Source organism: Chroicocephalus ridibundus, chromosome 1, assembly GCF_963924245.1.
Source record: "Chroicocephalus ridibundus chromosome 1, bChrRid1.1, whole genome shotgun sequence".
Lineage (NCBI taxonomy): Eukaryota > Metazoa > Chordata > Aves > Charadriiformes > Laridae > Chroicocephalus > Chroicocephalus ridibundus.
This window is the reverse complement of record NC_086284.1, coordinates 141,202,352-141,226,165: the sequence shown is the minus strand read 5'-3', so window position 1 is coordinate 141,226,165 and position 23,814 is coordinate 141,202,352. Positions and strand designations below refer to the sequence as shown.

The following is a 23,814-nucleotide window of genomic DNA, read 5'->3' as shown; positions in this document are numbered from 1 at the left end:
CTGTGCATTTGACTTATAGAAATTATACTTTGACAGCCTCCTAGAAGTGGTGGTGAAGTGCAATTATTGCAAAATGCATTTAATTCCAGAAAGGCAGCAGGGCTAGGAGCATGCATTATCGTTATTTTTTTACAGGCAACGTTTTCTTAATGTGGTTTCAAAGACAGAAGAGGTATAACAACTTGCTCACTGAGCCTTTGTGTTCTCAAAGCTTGATTTTGTGTCCTACATCCTGTACGTACCCACTTTTTCAACAGTGCTTGTTCCTGCAACTTCTCTTCAACACGACGATACAATTTCCCAGCACTTCCCCATACAATGATGCCCCTTCAAGCCTAACACCCCAAATCAGTTATTTCCACTCTAAAATGCCTACTTCTTTCTATGTCACATATTCCCTAATGGCTTTTGTTTGGCCCAGGTCATGGTCAAGGGGCAGCATATCCATACAGTGATGTAGAATGATGCGTGTGGTCCCTGGGCAGCCAGCACTCTCATGCTTCTCAGTGGTCTAGCAGAACTGACCATAACAACCTTCTCCTGGCTTTCCCTCACTCATAAAATCATAGAATGTGTTGGGCTGGAAGGGACCTTTAAAGATATCTAGTCCAACCCCTCTGCAGTAAGCAGGGACACCTTTAACTAGATCAGGTTGCTCAGAGCCTTGTCAAGCCTGGCCTTTAATGTCTCCAGGGATGGGGCCTCCCCCACCTCTCCGGGCAACTTGTTGCAGACACTAATAGGGTCTCACTCCTCTGTCAACTGTAGCATACAGAAGCAAAATACTTTTGAGAACACTGTTCCTCTGCCTACCTCAGCTAGTATCTGTTAATAGGCTGAAGAGCTCAGGGGAAGAGGACACCAACCGGAAGATCATCAGGTCAATGTGCAGAGAGAGACAAGAAAGCAGCCACCTCATTTTCTTGGCAAATGTAGCTAAAATGTCACTCTATCATACAGAAACAAAACGTGATGCACGGTTTGTGTTTTTCAATCAAGTAAATTGAACACTTAGTGTTTTGTCTCTCTATGAGTTTACTCCATTACCAGTCTGTGGGTGGCTCAAGCAGACCAGCAGTCAGAGAAATCTTCTCAACATTTTGAAGGCTCTCCTTTTACAGCACAGAAAAGAGGATGCTACCTGTATCTGTTGGGTCTGCTTGATTCTGTATAGGCATGTGAAAGCAATGATGGTATGTGAGGGCTAGATCTTTCTGCCAAGTAATTTCTACCTATTTCTGTCATCTCTGAAAAAAAATCCAACAGTTATCTACCAGAGCCCTTATTAGGAAAGATTTTAAAGATGGAAATCACTGTGGAGGCTGAAGGAATTTAAAAAAGAACAGCAGGTCAGCAAGCAAGGGAAGAGAGAAAATACACGGCAGCCAGCTAGCTACAGTGAAAGGCCATCTGCCTGCCTTCTGCAAACAAAAGGACAACCAAACTGAATTGCAGTCTCAGGTGGCTTTCTTACTTTCCCTTAACTCTATGAATGCCTTGAAAAACCCACCAGCATATGCCATGAGAAGTAATACAGTGCTGCTTACCACAAAAAGCTACTGAAATGTATTAATTGTGAAGAACATGCAGCTCCAGCACATGAGCCCATACATCAAATGAGGTTCACAGCTTTACAAGGACTAAGCAATACTATCAAGAGCCACTTGGTATAATTGATCCCAAACTTTGCCTCTGAGGTAGAGCAGACAAATACACAAGTGTACAATTACAAGAAGACAGATATTTTAACTTGGAGCAGCCTAAGCAGTCAAGTGAACATAGCACAACAGAGATGGAGAATCAACAGCAACTGAATTGAAACAGTACAAATTATAGTTCCAAGGATGTAAGGATCCGACCTTTTAGTTAAGTGGTATCAGGATAGGTACTTTTGTTGTTCTTAGTCCACATTGAACCCTTACACATAAACATAAACCCTTTGCTTCTTATCTTCTGTGTTACTTGCAAACAATCAGCCACAATATTTTCCAAATATCTGTAAAAACTTATCCGAATATTCCCTAAAACCGATGGTGAGTCTAACTCTTTCATTCAGCTCCCACTAGGGGTAGGAGTCCTCTGTGAAATGTGATAAGGGCTCTGCCTGCGTTCTACAAGATGCTTGCCCACCATGGGTATTCAGCCCAGTCACAGAAACACGGTACATAAGAGAACTCACTTTTCCCAGCGCAGCATTCTGGTGATCAATGGGAGCGTTTGATAGCCTCCAGGAGGGTTCAGCTGCAAAGGAGTCTCTCTGAAGCCAGAGATACAGACAGTTCTGGTACTACAAGCTGGCCTGCTTGTCAGAAATGTCCGCATCACGGCAGGACGATATTTGCCTGCCAAAGTACCCTTCTAATTACCTGCTCAATTATGCTCAATAATGGGCTATTGCCCTGCTTGGGTCACTCATCTTCCAGGTGTTTCTTCATGAGTCCCAGGATTTGCCTGAAGCCAAGAGAATCGTCACATTGCAGTGTGTGGTCTGTTTTCCCTGAGATGACTGTTAGCATTAACTTTCCATTCAGTAGGAGGGCACACCTGCTATAGGCCTTTTGTCATGCAGTCACCTCCGTAGCCTGTCAGATGGCTTGTTTACTCACTGTTACACTAGAACTGTGTTAGGACCATTTTTGTATCCTTTGGGTTTTCCTTTCGCACAAAGAGCCTGCGGGAGTTTGCTGTTATGGTGACTCTTAACACCTACGAACACCTCTCTCTCTTGGGAGTACAGTACCGCTAAAGTAGCAGCTGCATTTTGTAGGACAATTTCCTCATTATTTCCATTTAAATTGCGGTACTTTCTATAAGTCACAGTAAAGCATAAAAGTCATACCGAGGTGCGTGCTTTACAAATGCAATGAAAAGACAGTCTATTGTCCAAGAGCTAAATTAAACATAGAAATTATAGGGGTCATAGAAATCTGTTTTTTTCAGAGTATTAAGTTAAACTTCCTGCAGAGGACAATTCCCTGAATCAAAACAGCTTGCTTTAATCCATCCTTCCTGTTGATATGAATACTGAGTGGAGCCTCTGCAGAAGTGGGCGCAGAATACCACTCTGTTGCTGCTAAAGAGCTAAAGAACATAATTTACATTTCTAAATGTGGTAAGAAGATGTGACATCTAGTGCTTCACTATAAAGAAGTGGGAGATAGAGAAGGAAGAAAGTGAAGCTGCTGGGTTTGCTTTCTCATTTTTATACAGAAGTAAACCCAGTAATCCTATCCATGAATTATTCCTGATTTATGCTGATGTTAAGTGAAAGGATTCAGGTTCTTCAATCAATGAATTTGTTCTTTTAGCTCCAGGAAAATCTAAAATTCAGAAGTCTATTATAACATCAAGAATAAGCCGCTCTCCACCTCTACAGTCTCCACTTTATTGCTGCTGGTTGATCACAACAAGGATGTAGATGAGGAAAAAGAATGAATCTGAAATTCTATTTTGGTTGACTGGACTATTTCAGGGTAAAATGAACGTTAAATATACTTACAATGAGCACAGCCCATGTACAGCCAGATACAGCTTATATTCCTGAGTACAAAAAATACCTACAAAATATACCAAGTATGCAACTGAAGCAATCATCATTTGTACTTTGTATTACTTAATTGGTGGGAAAAAAAGAGAATTTTTTGGAAGAGCTGTTTCACCACTGTGTTCTGCTTGATGATTTTTTATAGGCTTTTCCATTTGAGTCTCCAAATGTTTCTCTGAAATAACACGTTTCCTTGTGTTGTGCACATCATTTTCTGTTGTGCCTGTGGAGGGCACAGTGGGAGTCAGTCTTTCAGCCAGATCACTTCTCACTTTGTCAGCCGTATCTTTCCAGACATTTTCTGTAATAATAAATAAATAAAATGATAGGGTAAGACTGCAGACTCTTAGGAGCAAATAAAAACGATCACCACAAATTCACAAAAAAAAAACAGTTGAAAATTGTCTCTGGGATCTTACAACCACCATCAATACATTCATTTGCTCTGAAAGTGGAGTGCACTATGGTGTGGTGGCAGATATCATAACTCTTTTTCTGTCAGTAGGGAAAAGACCTTTCTATGTGAATCTTTAGTACTGCCAGTCTTCTTGCTGGCAGACACTATAAAACATAAGCAATGGGTTCCTATAGAAGTGATAAATAGTGGCTCTATCCACCACATTCCAGTGACTATCCATTACTTGCACACTGTGTATTACCACCTCACCTTACTTCAGACAGATGGTATTAAATATAAAGAAACACCAAACACTGACATAAATGCACTTGGTTCTCCAGATAGCAGATGCTTACGAATATTCTCTGTGTTCTCTTCTGATGTAGAGAGAGCGCCATCACTCAGCTTCCTTGAAGTCTGTGTTTTCTGTTTTGCTCTGTGTATTTTTGGCTCCTGGATCCACGCATGCTTCATTGCTTCATCGGGAGTCATGCGCAGAGCAGGTTCCCACCTTAAATCCATGGTAGACAAATAGTTATTTAACAACAGTTTGAACTGAAAGTCAGTTTAAGCCAAAATACTCGGTATTGTCTTCTGAAAGTCATTTAATGAGGACATTTTTTGAAACAAAAGAATTTTAACTGAAAACAAGGAAAAATCTTATGTGATCTTCTCCATCCTTCTAAACTTTGTATTTACTCCAGCACTGTGTGCTTTGCTGATCAAACCCTCTGCAGCATCAAACCAATTTGAATATGCAGTTCACGGTGTTATCAGGGTAGGGACCCTACTGAATAATTGTTTCAAGGTTTTCACATTCTGTCAATGCAAGCTCCAAGAAAGGGATAACAAATAAGACATAGGGTAATTCACTAAAAGATATGTCTTCCCTAATTTAACTGCACCTGAAACTACTGTAAAGGCTTAGTGTAGCAAAACTGAGGTAAGATCTTATTATGGAAACGAAAGGTGACTTTATTTTTTTTCCAAAATCTCTACATTGACTTCATCCTCTCACGGGTTTCATTTATTCAGTTCTCACACCCACATACTCACAAGTGCCAAGTGTTCTGGCCAAGACCACTTGTGTGTCACTCAGAGGACAAGGGTTGTCAGCTACTGAGTCCTCATCACATCTCTGGAGTCCTTGATTGGTGACGATGTATTAGTCTTTAGACAGATCTTTTACATCCTTTAGGAGTCAGCTGCTGTTTGGGCACGGTCCTTCAGATCAGAACCGTGCTGACTTCAGTCTCCATAAATGTTAGGCAAGGTAGCTACTCATGTCTATTTTGCCTTGTATTTTGGAACATATGTTTGTTTTCCTTTCGGGCTAACAGGAAAATGAACAGCATATGTGATATTCTGCAACCTAGTCGCCGTGCAATTGCTGTGAGCTTTGAGATTTCCCACTGCTGGTCACCTGCGCTGCGGTCTCACCAGAGTGAGAGACCGCAGGCTTCCTGACTGCGACAGACAACACGCTCCCCAGTTTTACAGGCGGGAGCACTGTCCTTTGTTACCAATACACGCCTTTCTTTCAACCCCTGTTCTACTGTTTCTTCCAGTGCTTAAACACACATACCTTTCCATTCATACTGCATTCCTATCAATCCTAATATTCTGTTACTAATCTCTACATGAGTTGCAGACTATTTCATTCTGTTTTCTCTAATTTCAGTGCTGTCCAGAACTGTACAGAAATAATGTAGGAAAAAAAAGATATTCTTGTCATCACAAGAGCTGAGTGAATATATTTTTTTTTTGGTCTGATGTGTTCATCCACAAAACAGGTGCATATAAGTTGAACAAAACTATTTGTGAAGTCATGGCAAATGTATCAGGCTGCTTTGCACAGACACAGATCGACAACTGAAACAGACAAAATAATTCAGTTCTTTTCTGTCTCAAAAAGAGTTTTCATTTCAAACCTTACTTCATTCCTTTGAAAATTTAAACAATCCAAACACATAACATTTTTTTCTGTGTGACCTGAAATGACTTGTGTACAGGTTTTTTTTTCTTCACTGAAATGATTTCCTAAATGTTCTGATTCAGCTAGCAAACCAAAAAGAATCAATGATTCATACAGCTTTAGCAAGCAGAGAACATTAAAAACACCTCTCTTGTGAAACAGGGAGGGATGACTGTTTTTTTTCATGTAACCACAAGTTAGCATGGATTTCTTTAGGAAAGTACTACTAAAATGCTAGAAAGAAACTTACAGTCAGTGCTAAAGAAGATGCAAAAAAATAACCTTGCACAAGATACAGGTTAACACTGGAAAAGGTATGGGACCAGCTTCTGGTACCGCTACACAGCACAAATTAGGATCCAAGCTCACCCTGAAGGCTCTACTGAAAGCCTGAAACCTCTATGCAAGAGGTCAGTATTTAAGGCAACCAGACAAAAGTTTGTTCCTACGTGCTCAGTCTTTTAGTTTGCTCCATGACTAAAACCTCGTTAGTAGCCATCTCCCAAGCAAAAAGACCTATTAGTGAAATGACACCTCATATCAGCAGGGTCCATGGAGTCCCATCCTGTAAAATGCTTAGTAACCCGACTGCCTTGGAAAAGACACATGATCATGTTTGAGCCACAAAATAGTTTTGCTTCTCCCACATTATTGTATTACATTATTATTCATTTATTAAAAAGTCCCATTTACTTGGTGATGACAGATGATACCCTGGTGATGCTAAATCACATCTCTCTTCCCCCAACTTTAGCACTGACACTCTCACCATCAGTGTGTTTCACTATCAGAACAGGTTGCCCCAAGAGGCTGTGGATCTCCCTCTTTGGAGATACTCAGGACCTGACCAGACAAGGTCCTGAGCAACCTGCTCCAAGTTTGCTCTGCTTTGAGTGGCAGGGTGGGCTAGATGACTTCCAGAGGTCCCTTCCAACCTAAATGATTCTGTGATACTAGGCAAAAAGTTCCTGGCGTAGAGAATCTGTGGGATTTCTACCTTGTGTGAAGACTGTTAATTATTACACGTTATTTGCATTTATGAGTTCACAAAAATGTTCAAATCTTCCATTTCCTTTAAGAAAACAGCTGTGGACCAGGTATTCAGTAGCAAAATCCTTGACTGAAGTAAAGTTGAAGTTTATCCTAGAATGACAGGATCTGAGATGTATTAGACTCTTCTCTCATTCTGAGCTCCAGTGATTTATAAAAATCCATTCCAATCAAGAGAATGAAAAAATACAGTATATCAAATAATTCTTCAAATGTGCAAGAAAAACAAGTGTAACTATGATAAGCACAAACAAGTCTTAAATCAGCATGAAACCTACAAGGTAACAGTCTGGTAACTGAGCTAAGTAATTCTCCACGCTAACTGCCACATTCAAGAGGAAGCAAGAAAACAATACCACTGATTCCGGGGTGGAGACACGGCTGAATGTACTTTGCCTTTTTATCCTCTGCTATGGGGGAGGCGTATAGTGTACTGGAACTAAAAAAGAGTCTAATCTCACTCAAGGGAACATGCACGCAGAGAGCAAGATCTTCGTGAGCAGGTACTCAAAGAAGCAGAATTGTTTTCATACATACACCACAGCATATCACCTAATTGCCATTCCGAAGACCTAGCACAGAAAATATAGTCAAGACATTCAAGCCAGCTAAGTCAGCTCCCAATATAACTCCTCCTGGACGAAACTGAATGACTTTCTTTCCACTGAAGCAGGAGTTAGATTTAAGTACAAACTCAAACTTTGATCTCCAGATATGCACTGCCTTGGGGCGTTGCATTACCATTATTTATGTTATCTGAATGAACTTTTGTCTCAGATGAAACATAAAGGATTTAACACAAAGGCCTCAATGGGTAAAAGCTATTGCTTTTAGAGTTTAGTCTCCAGCATCAGAAGATGAAGATCTGCTTTTAGATATGATGATCTCAGCTTTCTTTTGAACCTTGGACTAATCCCATAGAGCCTTTTTGTGCAATGTTTTCTCCCTGCAATAAGCTGTGAATATAATAATTATCCAAATGCTACCATAAGGAAAACAGAAAAAGAAAAACCAACCCAAAACTCCACACCAAAAAAACCCAACAGATTCAAAGATTTTAAAGGCACAAGGAGAATGAAAACAAAGTCAAAACTAGCCTGCTGCTTATAAGTCAAAACTATGAACTCACATTAGACATCCTTTCAGAAAGTCCAAGAAACCAGCATCATGGGTTTTCAGTACTGTGCTTAGATCCTTGGAGTCTGGGCATCTCTTTTTTCCCTTGCTGTTAGTTATGGATTTAGGAAAACCTTTGGAATCTTAAAGAAATAAAGACATGCTCAAAAAAAACACGTTAAAAATCCTCACCGAGTCTTTAAGAGAGTTGCAAAAACAGTACCCATATCCATCCCACTAACTCCACTTTTGCTCTATTGGCTTGATAGCCTGCCAGAAAACAATACTGGTTACATCCTAAAGACCACAACCTGCACTGTGGTTTTTTGTTTGTTTTGTGTAATTTCCAAAACCAAATTATACCTGGAGGAATGAACTTAATCTAAATAAATTAGTTCCCAAAGCCCATGGCATTCCTTTTAGCAATAATGTTTTTAAGGAGTAACAGTGGAATGGATTTACCAATCCCTTCCCTATCAATTTGGCAATGAAATGTCCATAAAACATGAAAAGGGCAGCACCAGGTTCATTTGTAGCTTCATGTTACCTATTAATTTCTTTTTAATAACTCTTCCTGAAAGAAGTTTTGTCATCTAAGAAGCAGCTAAGGTTCTCTGACCCTATTCTCTACCAGTGATATTAACTAGGGATTAACTACCAGGGAGGAATCCCACAAGGACAAACAATCACAAACAGTTACCAAAGAACGTTCGTTTTCTTGATGCAGCCTGGATAAAATCGGTTGGTGGAAGACCCAATACCTTCAACACAGAAAATGAATTCATGGAGTTAATCTTCATTTCACAAACATACATAACAACTGTCAGGAGAGATGAGGTATTTCAACCACCTCCTTACGAAAAGAAGCTGAATGTAGGAGTTTACTGTGAAATGTCTACAAACCATTTCCTTGTGTCATTTATTGTGGAAGGAATTAAGGGATTCCGTAAAGATTTCTTACACATAAAATGTGATCTTATAAGGGGTGACCCTGGGGATCTTCACTGCCACAGTAGACTCTAAGAGCAAGCATCTCTGTTAATGACACATGGAGAGATGCCATCTTTGAGAAATCTTGTACAAACTAACACAGCACTAGAAGGATCTGAACTTGGGGCTGAGTTCGACATCAGGTTGAAATTTAGTGATTGTATAGACTATGTAAGTAACTTGCTTTCATGGGTCAGTTTTGCACCTATTCTAACACTTGCACTGGGTAGATGATCTGAGGTATAAGTTGTCAGAGTACATTCCTAAAAGTCTTTGAAGAACAGTTACAAAGTTGACAGAGCCAAACTCCTTGGTAGGGGCAGCCAGTGTAAGAAGAGGCAACATCCACAAATTGTGGCTTGATAAGTTCAGGGTGGCTATTAGGAAAAACTTTTTCACCAGGAGAGTAGAGCAGAAGTTGAGCAGGACACCCAGAGAGTTTCTACTCAAGTAGTTGAGGTTTTCAGGATTTGCTAGACACAGCCGACTAATCAAATGCTAGCAAAAATATCTCTCTCAGCAGGAGTTTGGACTAAGGAGATCCAATTCAACCCACACACGATTCCTAAGAGGAGATGAGCCTGTTGTAATTGCTTTTCCTTCGCCTTAGATATTCTTCTTCTGGTCTAACTTCTCCATAAAAATTCTGACCAGACTATAATATGTTTCCTTCAGAAGCAAGACAGTGAGTGTACAAAGCAGTGTTTGGCACATGAAATAGAAATAACAGTTTTGCACTAGAGCCCGTCCTTCCAAAGAGTTCTTTGGCTGTAATAAACCTCTCCCTAAAAAGCCGGTCCATAGACAAATATACTTCATCACTTCTTGACATTTCTCTTTGTTGCTGGCAGTGTAGTTTAACAAATGAGTATGTAATTCAAAAGTCAATCCCAAAAGTTACCTCCATGATGCAGGCAAGTTGGTCAACTTCATTTTCCCCTGGAAACAGTGGGTAGCCAGTGTAAAGCTCAGCTATGATACAGCCTAAGCTCCACATATCAACCGCCATAGCATAAGGATGACCAAGAATCACTTCAGGCGAGCGATAAAACCGGCTCTGAACATAGGTGTACACTATATCACAACAGAAAATCAGACAAGAAGCAAAATATCAGAAATGGGACAGAAATGCTGATTCCAGATTTCACAGAAAAGTGAAATACATGTTCAGGCACCAGATATCTACTCTATCCATTAGCTGCCATTAAGGGATTGCTCACATAGGCTGTGAAAACCTTTTCTATTTCTATCCTAAAATCAGTGGGTGATATGCTTTCCACTACATTTGGCAGTTGTTCTTCAACAACTTTAACTAAAAGAAATTATTCTACTAATGCTGTGATTCAGCTTACTCCATGTGCGTTTTCCTATTTGAAGGTCTTCCCCTTGCATCAATCAATAGTTCTCCATTGTCACAGGCTTGTGCTGTTGGAAATACTGGTTTCACTGACACCTAGGGAACATCTCCTGCTGCCTTCTGATTTCCCCATTAATGCATTATAGCCCCACAGTAGGTGTCAAAAGATCTCGTTCCAAGATTGGGACTCATCATAGTGAGCAGACTAATTCTTTTACCTCTTCTCATTCAGACATCGGAACATGATTACAGCATGCAAACTCTCTTATTTTCTTATTCCTATCACTCTGCTGGTTGCTTTGTTTATATTCCTGCACTTCTTTGCATTCCCACGTATTCAACATCTTTCTGGAAGGAAAGTACCCTGAAAGGTAAGGCTGCACAATATGTGATTTCACTAAATCTGTGCAGGTGGAGAGTACCATGGTGGCAGTCTGTGTCTTTGTGCGTTTGACCAGTTGCATAATTGTCTGCTTTTTGTCATTTTTGTCACAAATAAATAACTGATGTTTTGGTTTCTAATCTCTAATCCTGTACCACTTTGAGGGTTGCACCAATTCTTATTTCAGCTGACAGTCTTCTCCGATATGCTCCATCTTTTCTTTCACTTGTTTTCAGTTTTAATTATTTGTTACTCTCCTCAAATATTTCGGGCTGTGTCTCAGATTGCACTCTACTCAAACATGGGCAAACCTAAAATGATTACCTGGTCCTATAAACATATGCTCCTGTAAATCTAATAGGCTGAATCCCAAAATATAGATAAATAGATTTTGGCTCAGTTTATATATCAGTATTTCACAGGAAAACCCAAGCCATTTAAGACTGGTTTTGTTTTTCTAAATTAATAGAATGCAATACAGATTTCTTGTTTGTTTGGGGGGGTTGTTTGTTTGTTTTTAACAGAGTTAAAAATTTTAAAGTTAAAAGTTAAGAGTTAAAGTTAAGGGTTAAAAAATCCATTACAGGGTTTTTTTTCTTATCTCCTGCACATTCTGCTTAAATCTTTGATAGGAAAAAAACCCCAAAACTCAGACTTTCTAAACTTTTAGCATAGTTCCCATTGTCCCCATTGTATTAATCCAAAAAGTGCCAATTATAATTTAACCATCTCAATGGGAAAGGATCTCTGGACCTTATAAACTCCTTGTTAAGTGGGATTATCCTGATAGGCCCATTTCAGTTAACCACTCTTGCAAATGCAATTCTAATTTCAACAGCAGTCGAAGGGTTGATCAGGCCTGGGACAAAGAAAAAGCATGGTAATAGCTTTCTTACCTCCTGCCAGTATTTGTTCCACCACCAATGGCTGAACAGTTCATCAGATTTTAATTAGGGGCATAGGCCACTATATTATTCTGGGGAACTACAGGCCTGTCAGTCTGACCATGGTGCTGGGGAAGGTCATGAAGCAAACTATCTTGGGTGTCATCACATGGCATGTACAGGACAACCAGGTGATCAGGCCCAGTCAGCATGGGTTTATGGAAGGCACGTCCTGCTTGACTCACCTGATCTCGTTCTATGACAAGATGATGCGGCTAGTGGATGAAGGAAAGGCCGTGAATGTTGTTTATTTGGACTTCAGTAAAGACTTTGACACTGGTTCCCACAGCATTCTCCTAGAGAAATTGGCTGTCATAGCTTGGGTGGCCATACTCTTCACTGGGTGAAAAACTGTCTGGAGGGCTGGGCCCAAAGAGTGGTGGTGAATGGAGTTAAATCCAGTTGGCGGCTGGTCACAAGTGGTGTTCTCCAGGGCTCAGTATTGGGGCCAGTTCTCTTTAATATCTTCATCAATGATCTGGACGAGGGGATTGAGTGTACCCTCAGTAAGTTTGCAGATGACACCAAGTTAGGTGGGAGCGTCGACCTGCTTGAGGGTAGAAGGGGTCTACAGAGTGATCTGGACACGCTGGATCGATGGGCCAAGGCCAATGGTATGAGGTTCAACAAGGTCAAGTGACAGGTCCTGCACTTGGGTCACAACAACCCCATGCAGTGCTACAGGCTTGGGGAGGAGTGGCTGGAGGGCTGCCTGGCAGAAAAGGACCTGGGGATGTTGGTTGACAGCTGGCTGAATATGAGCCAGCAGTGTGCCCAGGTGCCCAAGGCCAACCATATCCTGGCCTGTATCAGAAATAGTGTGGCCAGCAGGACTAGGGAAGTGACCATCCCGCTGTACTCGGTGCTGATGAGGCCCCACCTTGAATACTGTGCTCAGTTTTGGGCTCCTCACTACAAGAAAGACATTGAGGTGCTGCAGGGCATCCAAAGAAGAGCAACAAAGCTGGTGAGGGGTCTAGAGAACGAGTCTTATGAGGAGCAGCTGAGGGAAGTGGGGTTATTTAGTCTGCAGAAAAGGAGAGACCTTATCGCTCTCTATAACTACCTGAATGGAGGTTGTAATCAGGTGGGTGTCAGTCTCTTTTTCCAAGTAACAAGTGACAGGACGAGAGGGAATAGCCTCAAGTTGTGTTATGGGAGGTTTAAATTGGATATTAGGAAAAAAATTCTCCACCGAAAGGATTGTCAAGCATTGAAACAGGCTACCCAGGGCAGTGGTTGAATTACCTCTTTAAATACCTCCCTGAAGGTATTTAAAAGATGTGTAGATGTGGTGCTTAGGGACATGGTTTACTGGCGGACTTGGCAGTGTTAGGTTTATGGTTAGACTCAATGATCTTAAAGGTCTTTTCCAACCTAAATGGTTCTATGATTAGCTCAATCAAAGAAATAGTTTTTTCCACATTTTTTAAAATTAAGAAAGGTTATTAAGAGAATTACATCAACTTGACTTTTCTGCAAACCTCTTTGGTGTTCATAGCAGCTTGATCCAAAATCAATAACTTTAACTGAACCTTGGCCTTTGTGGTATAATAATATGTTCTCCTAAAGAGGAAAAAAAAATCACAGGGAAAAAAAGGGATTTAGCACCATGTTAGGTTAGTGAATACTTCGGAAAAGAAGCAATGCATAACACATTGAGTTTACATTTATTTGTGTAATAAAAACTTAGAACTTCAACTTCCTTGGGAATGCATTTGCTAACCTGTAGGCATCCAATAATGTGCAATTAACCTAAGCAGAGGGGAAATTTGCAAAGGTACCCAGTTTGAAGCTTAGCTAGACAGGGACACTAGTCCCTTACATACAATCCAAGCCACTGCACTGTGCAGTGTGTGGTGCTATCAAGGCACCAGCCAGTGAGAATGCTTGCCGTGTGAGCAGAGTGAGCTCCCCAAAACTCATTGTTGTTAATCTAGTAAAAGGCAAATGCATCTGGTTGCATGCTGGTGCTAAATTAACCAGAACCATCCTTTTGTAACCACAGAAAGTCCCTGCCCCATGAATGAGTCGTACTTCACAATTCTTCCCTTGATTGCTTTCAACCTTCTCCAGACTTTCTGTAAGCATACACCCCTCCACCTCACAACAGTGCGATGCAGAGATCTCATGGTAGTGATGAACAGAAGTGCTAGGGCCCTATGGATTATTGGCTGGGTGTAGATGGGTGCCGCACTGTGTGCCTACAATTCCAGCTTGAGAAGTAATTCTTAAACAGCTAGCTCAGGAATATGTGCACTGATGAGTAAACATAGCCTATTAGCTCTCGTCTGCAGAATTGAATTTTATCATCATTAGAAATCTACCTAAATCAAGGATTCCCTTTGATTTCCTTTCTGATCATACAGTTTTCTCCACTTCTCAGCAGAGAGATGGCTACCTTTATCAACCAGTTTTAAAGTGATCATACATCAAAGCTTTGAAGGACTGAGCAGTTCCCTTGTCAAACAATGATAGAGCAGTTTCTTGGGCAATTAGTGGACTCATAAGGAAATACTGTGCATGACAGGAGGGAGAAGATGCTACAGATGAAAGTCAAGGCAAGGACTGACTTCCACTACGCAGGTGCTCTTGGTTCTGTTATGGGAGCGAGCATCCTCTCTCTGCAGCTAGATATTCCTTCGTGCTCCTGGTGGGACTCTGTCTCTAATACTGAATCTCTCATAATGCAAGGGAGTTGATTAACTGCAAAACCAGGTTTTGGAGGGCAATAATTACCTAGCATGTAGTCCAGAGGAACTCCATACTCTACCTTATGTTCAGAAATATCATAGGAGGCAGACGGAATAACAGATGTGAGTTTCAGGCAACATAAATTAAATTCATTAAAGTGTACAATTGTAGGATGAGAACAAAATTCTCTTTTAGTTAACTCACTCAATGTTCTCTAATATGTTACTCTATTTAAATACATACTACACTCATTGACCTTGTCAACCTCACTCCTTGCCAGTGATTGCCTGGAAACAGATTTCCTCTTGGGCCGATTGTTTCTGGTTAAGATATTTTGATTATCTTGCAAGCCTTCACTTCTCACTGCAAACTGGTCTGGCAAAGATGTTGGCAAGCCAATGGGTACAGACAGTATGTGACTCTTTCAACTTCTGAGTTGAGATACGTCAAGCAAAGTGCAAGCAGAATTTCATCCTTAGCATTTTTACCTGAGAGCCTATTTATTTATTTATTAATTTGTTTGTCCATTTGCAGTTTTGAAAAAGAAATCAAGAGAAACATTCACCCGAAATGAAAACATAATTAAAATACTTTAGAAATCTCACAAAATTGTAAAAAATTAAGATTTGGGCTTAAGGAGAATGGAAATGTTTCACCTAGCATGAATGCTTAGCAGATATAGCAGCAGGAATTGGATCACAGGTGCTCCTCCAGAAACAGGTGAGCACCCTAAATACTGTACTATAGAATTGCTTTGTCATTTACTAGGCTACCTAATTTTATAATTCTACATATGAAATTATACAGACTTAACAGGATAACCTGAAACAGTCTGCTTTGGGAATGTCTCCTTGCATTATAATGTCCCTCATATTGAAATACTTAATTTCACAAGTACTTTATTCTTTCTCTAAGCAAAAAGTCATTTCATTCATATTTGCATACATTTTGGCAACCAGATAATCATGTATAAACTGAATCAATGTATAAACAGTGTATAAACTGAATCAATGGAAAGAATCACTCAAATCTAGTACTAATATTATGTGAAATATACTATAGCTTATGTACAAATATCCTACTGAGTTTTAAGGATTCTTCTGAGATTTCCACTCGATCAACAAAAAATAGGATGAAGTTTATGTATTCCGTACAGTATAATAGTTTATGAAATGACTGTACTTACAGGCTTCAGATCACAGTGAATGATTCTTTCCTGGTAGAGCACTTGTAAACATCTCAGAACGCACTGAGTGAAGTGTCGAATTAAAGACAAACTGAAACCTTGGAAATTGTTCTTTTTGATCAACTCATACAAATTTATTCTGCGGGCGTTGTGGGGGTGGAAGAAGAAGAAGACAGAAAGCAGAAAAAAGATTAGGGAACTTATTTCTAACGGCATTAGTTTACAGTGCATTAAGAGAGTATTTAGCCTTCCTACATGAGGGAGAGAGTATTTATGTCTTCCTACATGAGGGAGGACTCACGCAAAAGAAAATGACTTAGCTATTTTCTTCCTTGAGATTGCTGTTCTGCACGTAATATGCACAAACACCTCCCTGAGCCTCCAGATCTAAAGAAGACATAATGTCAATGGCCTTGCTTGCTTGCTGGCTAAACTCAGTGCTGTTATGTGGCTGTGCTGTTTTTCACCAAGAACATCTACCATTCAGAAACTGAGAGAAATAAATTTTCTTCAGTCTCCTTTCTCTGTCATTTGTCTTTGCTTTGTCACCTTGTGCAAACCCTTTTTGTCTGAAGAGTCTTTAATCAGCAGTAAAACTTTCTAGATAAATAACCCCATAAATTCAGGTCTCGTTAGGTTTTTATATTTTTCCTGTCACCATCATATCTTAGCTCCTTCCAGTAGGATGTTGCTAACTTCTGCCAAGTGTGGTTTGGCAACATATGAATGCTGCCCTGAGACCCTGGGAGCACCACCAGCCCTGATGGCCCTGCCCAGTAGCCAGGGGTTCCCCCCACCTGCTCACGGCCCAGGTCCCCATGTCAGCCCCATGGGGCCATCAGCGCCTGCCCCTGTGACACCACAGCAGGGCCGGTATCCAGTTCCCCTGCTATGGGTCCTCCCAAGCTGGGCCCACCCATGGACCTACGTCCTTGCCCAGCCTCAGCCTGTCCCTGTCCCCAGGGAGGTGCCCAATGCCCAGGGCTGGGGCTGCCACGGTGTGCCCCAGCTTCCCTGCTCCTGGCTGCCAGGCCCTGCCCTGAGGGAGCCCCCACAGCTCCCTTTGCCAGAGCCCCAGGGAGCCCCCAGCCTGGGGTGCGCCCTGACAAGTACTGAGTGCTCAATGTGTGGCCATTCTTCGGAGGAGGAAATGGCCACAGTGATGGTGGCTATTAAAGGGATGCACAAGCTTGTCCTCAGCAGTATGATCTCCAGAGGTGTCCTCAGCAGGACACAAGCAACTGTAGCTTTCTGCCTTCCCCGCTTGTGCATCCACTGGTGTAAGGCAAGGCCCATTCCTTCAGAAGTAAATGAAGTTAGCAGGACTTGATGGAGAAGAAAGTTCACAGGTTAAGGGGTTTTCACTATATTTTAGAAGCAATAAATATGTCACCAGACAAATATTTTTACATCACAACCAGTCTTCAACTCTTCTGTAAAGAGCTGAACATGGTGGCTATCCCATGAACGTTTTCCTACAAGTTTCCTAGCAGCTTTCTGAAAAAACTGGGCTGTTTTTTTCCTGGAGAGGAGGAGTCGACTCTTACCCCTCTGTGTCTGTTTGAGATCAAGCCTTCTATACCACGAATCTTCAGCAAGGGCTAGAACATGTGCAACAATGGGGCTTTACTTCAAGGGATGAGAGACCATGGATAACCTCTGTAATCCCACTTTGATGCTCTGATTACAAGGAGGCTGGCCAATAAAATGGTCTGACTTCCCTAAAATTTCTCCAAAATTCCTCCTAAGATATGTCCTGCAGCATACATTCATAGAAAGCAAGATACAGCTATACTTTTGAATTATTTAATATTATTCATATTTATATACCCTGAAGTTTACTAGTCATTAATTCACTGTTTTACTCTTTTTCCCCTTAGGTCTTTCAGGGGAGAAGACTTCAATGCACAGCACAGAAAATAAGGGATGGATCATGTCTGTGTGAAGTCTGTATTTAAACAGTATTCCTTTCTGTTAACATTGAGAAGTAAATTCTTCTAAAGAGGGCACAAAAATTAAATCTTGTAAAGCACAAGATCTACAATGTTCCTTAAGATTTGTGTAAAGGAAAGTATACTTTACCCCAGCAGTTCAAAGGAAATACAGAAGTGATTGCGAAAGTAGAAGTATTCCTTCATGTGGATGATATTGTGAGTATCATCTTTGTCCTTCTTCAGGAGAGCATCAAGGATCTTCACTTCTACCAAAGCCTGGCTGTGAAATCTGAAATATCACAGGACATGGGAACGGTAACATTAACTCAATCTAGCATTTGTGGCAATACAAATGTTACAAACACCACAATCTTACTGTAAACTCAACATGTGGTGCTGTGATTAAAAATCCACCATTCACCCCTGTTAACTACTGTAACTTTGATTCATTATGTTTGTTGCCTAGTCTAAATACACTGGCCTTATATAGCATTTAAGAGTAGTTATTTTGACTTGTCTGAAAAAAATATTTAAATGAAAAACAGTTCAAATGAGCATCCAGAGCAAAATCCTAGTGCTTTCAAGATCCATAGGAATGCTTCCATTTAGTCAAACAAGGTCATATTTCACACCAACCCCAGTAAGACTGACAGTTTTGAAGAGCACCTTTACATTTAGCGTTCACTGAGCAGGAAAAGTGAACAGATAAAACTGTTGCTGCAGTCAACAGCATCATTCTCATCAGCTTCATTGACTCTGGTTCAAGCTAAACTCAACTAAAAATTGGTAACCAGTCACATAAGAAGCAGAGGTTGCTTAGGACCGTAGTGTAGAATTTTTCGTGTTAAAATGAGCAACTGGAGCCTCCCAGCGTATTCCTCTGGTTTTGTTGTCTTGTGGGGGAATGTAGGCTCCCAGCTCTCAGTCACGCAGGGCTGGTTACCTGTGTTGTGTATTAACTGTGTCACAGATACAGAGACTTGCTTGTTAAGTCTGGAAAAACTGTGCCTGCTTTCATAGATTGTGTCTCCACTGGGTCCAGGCCAGTTCTGAATCCCTGACATCGCCTTTCTTCACTCTGTTCGCACTGTGTCTAATGAAAGCCTGAGGTACAGTGGGTTTGATGTTGCTTTGTTCACATTATCCCAGATTGCCACTACCTATATAACAGAGAGCTGATTGTGCTGATTTAAAATCAACAGATGTCTCACCTTTTCTTATTCCTTATTATTTTCAGTGCCACTAATTCATTGGTTTTATGATCCAAGCATTTAGCCACCTGCCCAAATGAACCTTTCCCAATCACCTCCAACACTTCATATCGGTACGCGATGTGGTCATGCAAAACCTTCAAAAGAAAACAAATAGTTCAGATTCAGATAGTATGAAAAAGATCAGGCTTTAAAGCATTTCGTGCATGTGAGTTTACTTTCTGTGAAAGATGTGAGACTGGTAGCAAGTGAAGTCTACATTAAACAAGGCTGACAGAGAAAATAACAAATGCATGCTTCATTAATCCACCTACTTTCCATCCATCCTGAATCTCTCTTTAGGATTCTCTTCCGAGTTTTAAAGTGATTGGTACTGATGTTTTCACTATGTGAATATTTATCTTATAGAAAGAACATTTATCTCACATGGATCACTTAAGAGTTGGCAGACAGTCACAACAAACTTATTGAGCTGCAAACTAATACCATAATTTTTCCACTTACCTTTAAGTAGGAACCATGCTCATCATCGTAACAATTATTATTCTGGGTTTCAGGCAAACCTTCAATTTTTTTAGCTTCCAGCCCAAGAAACCATAGCTCTGTATAATTGAAAATTTCTTTTTGCTCATAGACTGTTAACTGGTTTCTAAAATATTTCAAGGCTTCTAAATCAGAAAAAAAAAAAAGAATATAAAACCAAAATTCAATAAAATGTCAGAAACCTGATGGTAAATTGCTTCTACAATGGAACATTTTATAGTAGAGTATGCAACTTCAAGCAGGAGGCTGAGTAGCTGACTGTTAGAGGTCCCTTCCAACCAACATTTCTATGATTCTACAATGTTGGCATTTTGCATAAATTTATGTTTCTTTTTCTGACTTACAGTATTGTGTTCAACAAAACATTCATCATCTGTCAGAAAGACTTTTAAGAAAACTTAGGTAAAAGTTATTTGATTCTGAGCAAAGCTATGTACCTAGATGTTTTTGAAAATCCCATCTGTTGTCTATCTGCTTCAGCAAGCTTTATAGCTTACGTAAAAAAATGGTGTGTTTTTATTGGTTTGATTGTTGTATTTATAAAATGGCAGTAAGCTTTAGTTAAGCAAAGCTTTCAAGTACTTGTTTTTCTGATATAAAATGTCAAGTTTAGATGCATAAGATTAGGAATTAAATGGGGCCCAAATCTGCCGTTCTCCTAGTTCAGATTCTTCCTGCATAGAAACATTTCAGCTACCCTAACACCTCCACTTACATCATTTAAATCTAGATAAATAATCAGACAGTAGCGTTACAAATCAAAGTGTTCTCTAGGCATGCATGTGGGTGTTCTGTTAAACAGTGGCAGATCTTCATCCACTAATGCAGGGATGCTAACTAATTTAAAAGAAAAAGGCCACTACTTTTTTTTTTTTTCCTAGACTCCTTCTAAAAATAAATTAACTCTGCCAGAAACTTTCTAGATCTGAGAACACCAAAAATGCAATTTATCCCACATTGATAAAATGTGATACAGCTACAAGGAAGTGGGAAATTATCACCGTACTAGAATATTGCTGTCAGCTACATGACCTGCCATAAGTCTTAGACAAATATACATTTTTTTTTGTATAATGCATACTTCTCTCATTTATATATTTGTGTCAGTGTATTCATTCTCCTATTGCATACATCCCCAAGTAGGATTTTTATAAGTCACCAAACCCATCCATATTCCTTTCCTCCAAACTGTTTGTTAAATATTTCAGTGACCATTTAGCGTGGAACCTCTGGTCACTGTGTATCCTGACTGCATACACTCCCTATCTGTGGAGGCAACCTGTCACTCCAGTCTTAGCACGCTCTGTTATGTTCTACCTGAAGCTGTCATAGGCAGTTTGACATTGATGCTGGTGCTTTCCAGTTCTGATGGTTTTGTCTGGGCTCTGGTATCACTTTCAGGAAGGCTGTCCAGAAAGTTAAATTGGGAAAAATTGCCTTGACTTCCGTTTTCCTGCCAAACAAAAATAAAACCAAACAGGTAAGTTTTGCTTCCAGGTATTTTGATGAACATTCAACTAATCTGCAATTGTATAAATATATACAAAAATATATTGAAAAATGCTATGATCCCAAAGACAAATCTGCGAGGTATCTATTTTGGATTTGTTGAGTGTCAGCCTCATGCTGAGACAGAACAAGCGTGCTTGGGGACTAGAATGCCCTGCTTACCCAGAGAGCAAATTGTGGCAATAGCATTAGAGGCTATTGGATCGCAGAAAGATAAATCTCTAAATAAAAGAAGGAAGTTGACACAGAAGGTGTGGTTGACACGCTGGAAGGAAGGGATGACATCCAGAGGGACCCTGACAGGCTTGAGAGGCAGGCCCGTGCAAACCTCATGAAGTTCAACAATGGCAAGTGCAAGGTCCTACACCTGGGTCATGGCAATCCCAGGCACAAAGACAGGTTGTGTGGAGAATGGGTTGAGAGCAGCCCTGAGGAGGACTTGGGGGTTCTGGTGGGTGAGAAGCTCAACATGAGCAGGCAATGCGCACTTGCAGCCCAGAAAGCCAACCGCATCCTGGGCTGCATCAAAAGAAGTGTGGCCAGCAGGTCGAGGGAGGAGATTCTGCCTCTCTACTCTACTCTGGTGAGACCCCACCTGGAGTACTGCGTCCAGCTCTGGAGTCCTCAGCACAGGAAGGATATGGACCTGTTGGAACAGGTCCAGCAGAGGACCACAAAGATGATCGGATGGCTGTAGCACCTCTGCTATGAGGACAGACTGAGAGAGTTGGGGTTGTTCAGCCTGGAGAAGAGAAGGCTCCAGGGAGACCTTATAGCAGCCTTCCAGTACCTAAAGGGGGCCTACAGGAAGGATGGGAGGGACTCTTTATCAGGGAGTGTAGTGATAGGGTGAGGGGTAACAGTTTTAAACTGAGAAAGGGGAGATTTAGATTGGATATCAGGAAGAAATTCTTTACTGTGAGGGTGGTGAGGCACTGGACCAGGCTGCCCAGGGAAGCTGTGGATGCCCCGTCCCTGGAAGTGTTCAAGGCCAGGCTGGATGGGGCTTCGAGCAGCCTGGTCTAGTGGGAGGTGTCCCTGCCCAAGGCCGGGGGTTGGAACTAGATGATCTTTAAGGTCGCTTCCAACTCCAACCATTCTATGATTCTGTGAACTTCATCTTCCAGGTTCATTCAATGCATGGGCACTCACTTTCTATAAATGCTACGTTTGATTAAGTTGCAGTAACTTGGATGAGCCAGGGAAAGGTCTATGTCCAGCCGTCTGAGTACAGAGGGCAGGAAAGATAGAATAATAGACAATATCCATCTCAGATTTCTATGTGGGCATATCCACTGAAGAGTTGTGCTAGAATCCTTGAGATTGCTTGTGCAGCCCACAGAACTGCAGGCACACCAGCTTGGGTCTGCGCACATACACATTTGCAACAGCAACATCAAGACTGGTATGAATGGGGAATGAATGGGCCTGTGTGGGTGCGGAAACACTCGAAGGAACAAATTGCAGAAGAACAGATATACAGATGTACATCAGCAGCACATGTAGATTCTCAGGGGTCCCAGAATTGGAAAACAAAGAACAGGCTACAGAATCAAGCCATAAAGAGATGATGGAGGTTTAGATATAAAAGAGAGACAGATAAGGAGACAGAAGACTGTGCTCTGGGATAAGGATGTAGGGTGTGAGGGCCCAGGTCATCTTCTCCTCAGTCCCTTCATTGAGGGGAAAAGACTCATCTGGAGACAATGGATCCAATGTATCAATACCTGTCTGAAGCTGCAGAGAGTGCTATGGCTTCTATGAACATAGGATGAGGAACAAGAACTGCTGAGCAGAAACAGCATCCATCTGATGAAGCAGGGCAAGTGCGCCTGCAATCAGCTTTCCTAACCTAGTGAGAATGTTTTTATTTAGGTACATTAGGGAACACGCATCATAACCTAAAGACCCTGATACACATAGGGTAATTCAGTCACCTCAGTATCTGCTGAAGTTGCAAAAGCATTCTGGAAGATTTCTGGACTGTGTTCTTAATGCCGGTTATCTGAGATGCATTGCTGAACCTGTTGCTCACATGCAAGGAACAATTTGTTGAGGATGTGAAGGTTATGGGAAGGGCAGCTTTGGTTGCAGTGACCATATGATTGTGGAGTTTAAAATCCTCAGAGGAGTGAGTGAGACACGCGGTAGAACTACAAACGCTGATCTTCAGGAAAGCAACTTTTGGCTTGGTCAGGGATCTTCTCATCAAAAACACATGGAAGACTGCCCTGGAGGGCAAAGGAAATCAGGAGACCTCATTGATCTTCAAAGTTAATCTCCGTAAAGCACAAGTATAGTCCATTCCAACATGCAGAAAGTTAAGCAAACCTTGCTGAAGGCCAGCGTGGATGCAAAGGGAACTTCTGATCAGGTGCCAACACAGTAAGGAGGTAAAAAAACAGCGGAAGCAGGGATGGGTTATATGGGATAAATGCAAGAGACGCTACCTGAACATGCAGGCTTGTTTAGGAAAGCCAAACCTCAGCTGGAATTACAGCTAGCAAGGGATGTGAAAATCAATACAAACAGGTTTTGTAAGTACATCAACAGTAAAAAAGGAAGGCTTTGGGATACGTGAACCCACTGCCCAGTGGAATTTGGCACCTAGTGACCAAGGATTAGGAAAAGACTAAGGTACTCAATGCTTTTCATTGGTAAGTTTTGCCCTCAGGCCTCCCCAGTCCCTGAGTCTAGAAGTAGTGTTAGTGTAAAGAAGCATTACCTGCAGTAGAGGAAGATAGTTAGGGACCACTTAAGTAGCTGGACATACCTAAGTCTGCAGGACCAGATGGGATGGACCTGAGGGTGTGGAAAGAGCTGGCCAGTGTCATTGCAAGGCAGCTCACTGTCATCTTTGAAAGTTGATGGCAATCAGGAGCAGTTCCTGACCATTTGGAAAAGGCAAACATCACATCCACCTTCAAAAAGGGTAAGAAAAAGGCTTCAGAGAACGATAGACTGGTCAGCCTTAACTCAGTC

At 41.2% G+C, this 23,814-nt stretch overlaps 1 protein-coding gene across 1 annotated transcript in view; it reads right to left on the bottom strand.

The window, feature by feature from the left end:
* Nucleotides 1-646: 646 nt before the first annotated feature.
* The window catches only part of DYRK4 (dual specificity tyrosine phosphorylation regulated kinase 4), a 31,762-nt gene continuing 8,594 nt past the window's right edge, over nt 647-23,814 (bottom strand). Inside the window, exons 4-14 of the mRNA XM_063356128.1 lie at nt 20,641-20,776; nt 19,285-19,448; nt 18,781-18,917; nt 17,718-17,858; nt 15,636-15,774; nt 13,240-13,321; nt 9,974-10,146; nt 8,783-8,843; nt 8,096-8,225; nt 4,298-4,452; nt 647-3,845 (exon numbers count right to left, since the gene is read on the bottom strand). Of these exons, the coding sequence (XP_063212198.1) occupies nt 3,610-3,845; nt 4,298-4,452; nt 8,096-8,225; nt 8,783-8,843; nt 9,974-10,146; nt 13,240-13,321; nt 15,636-15,774; nt 17,718-17,858; nt 18,781-18,917; nt 19,285-19,448; nt 20,641-20,776 (1,554 nt within the window). The 3' untranslated portion in view covers nt 647-3,609. The remainder of the gene's footprint in view (nt 3,846-4,297; nt 4,453-8,095; nt 8,226-8,782; nt 8,844-9,973; nt 10,147-13,239; nt 13,322-15,635; nt 15,775-17,717; nt 17,859-18,780; nt 18,918-19,284; nt 19,449-20,640; nt 20,777-23,814) is intronic.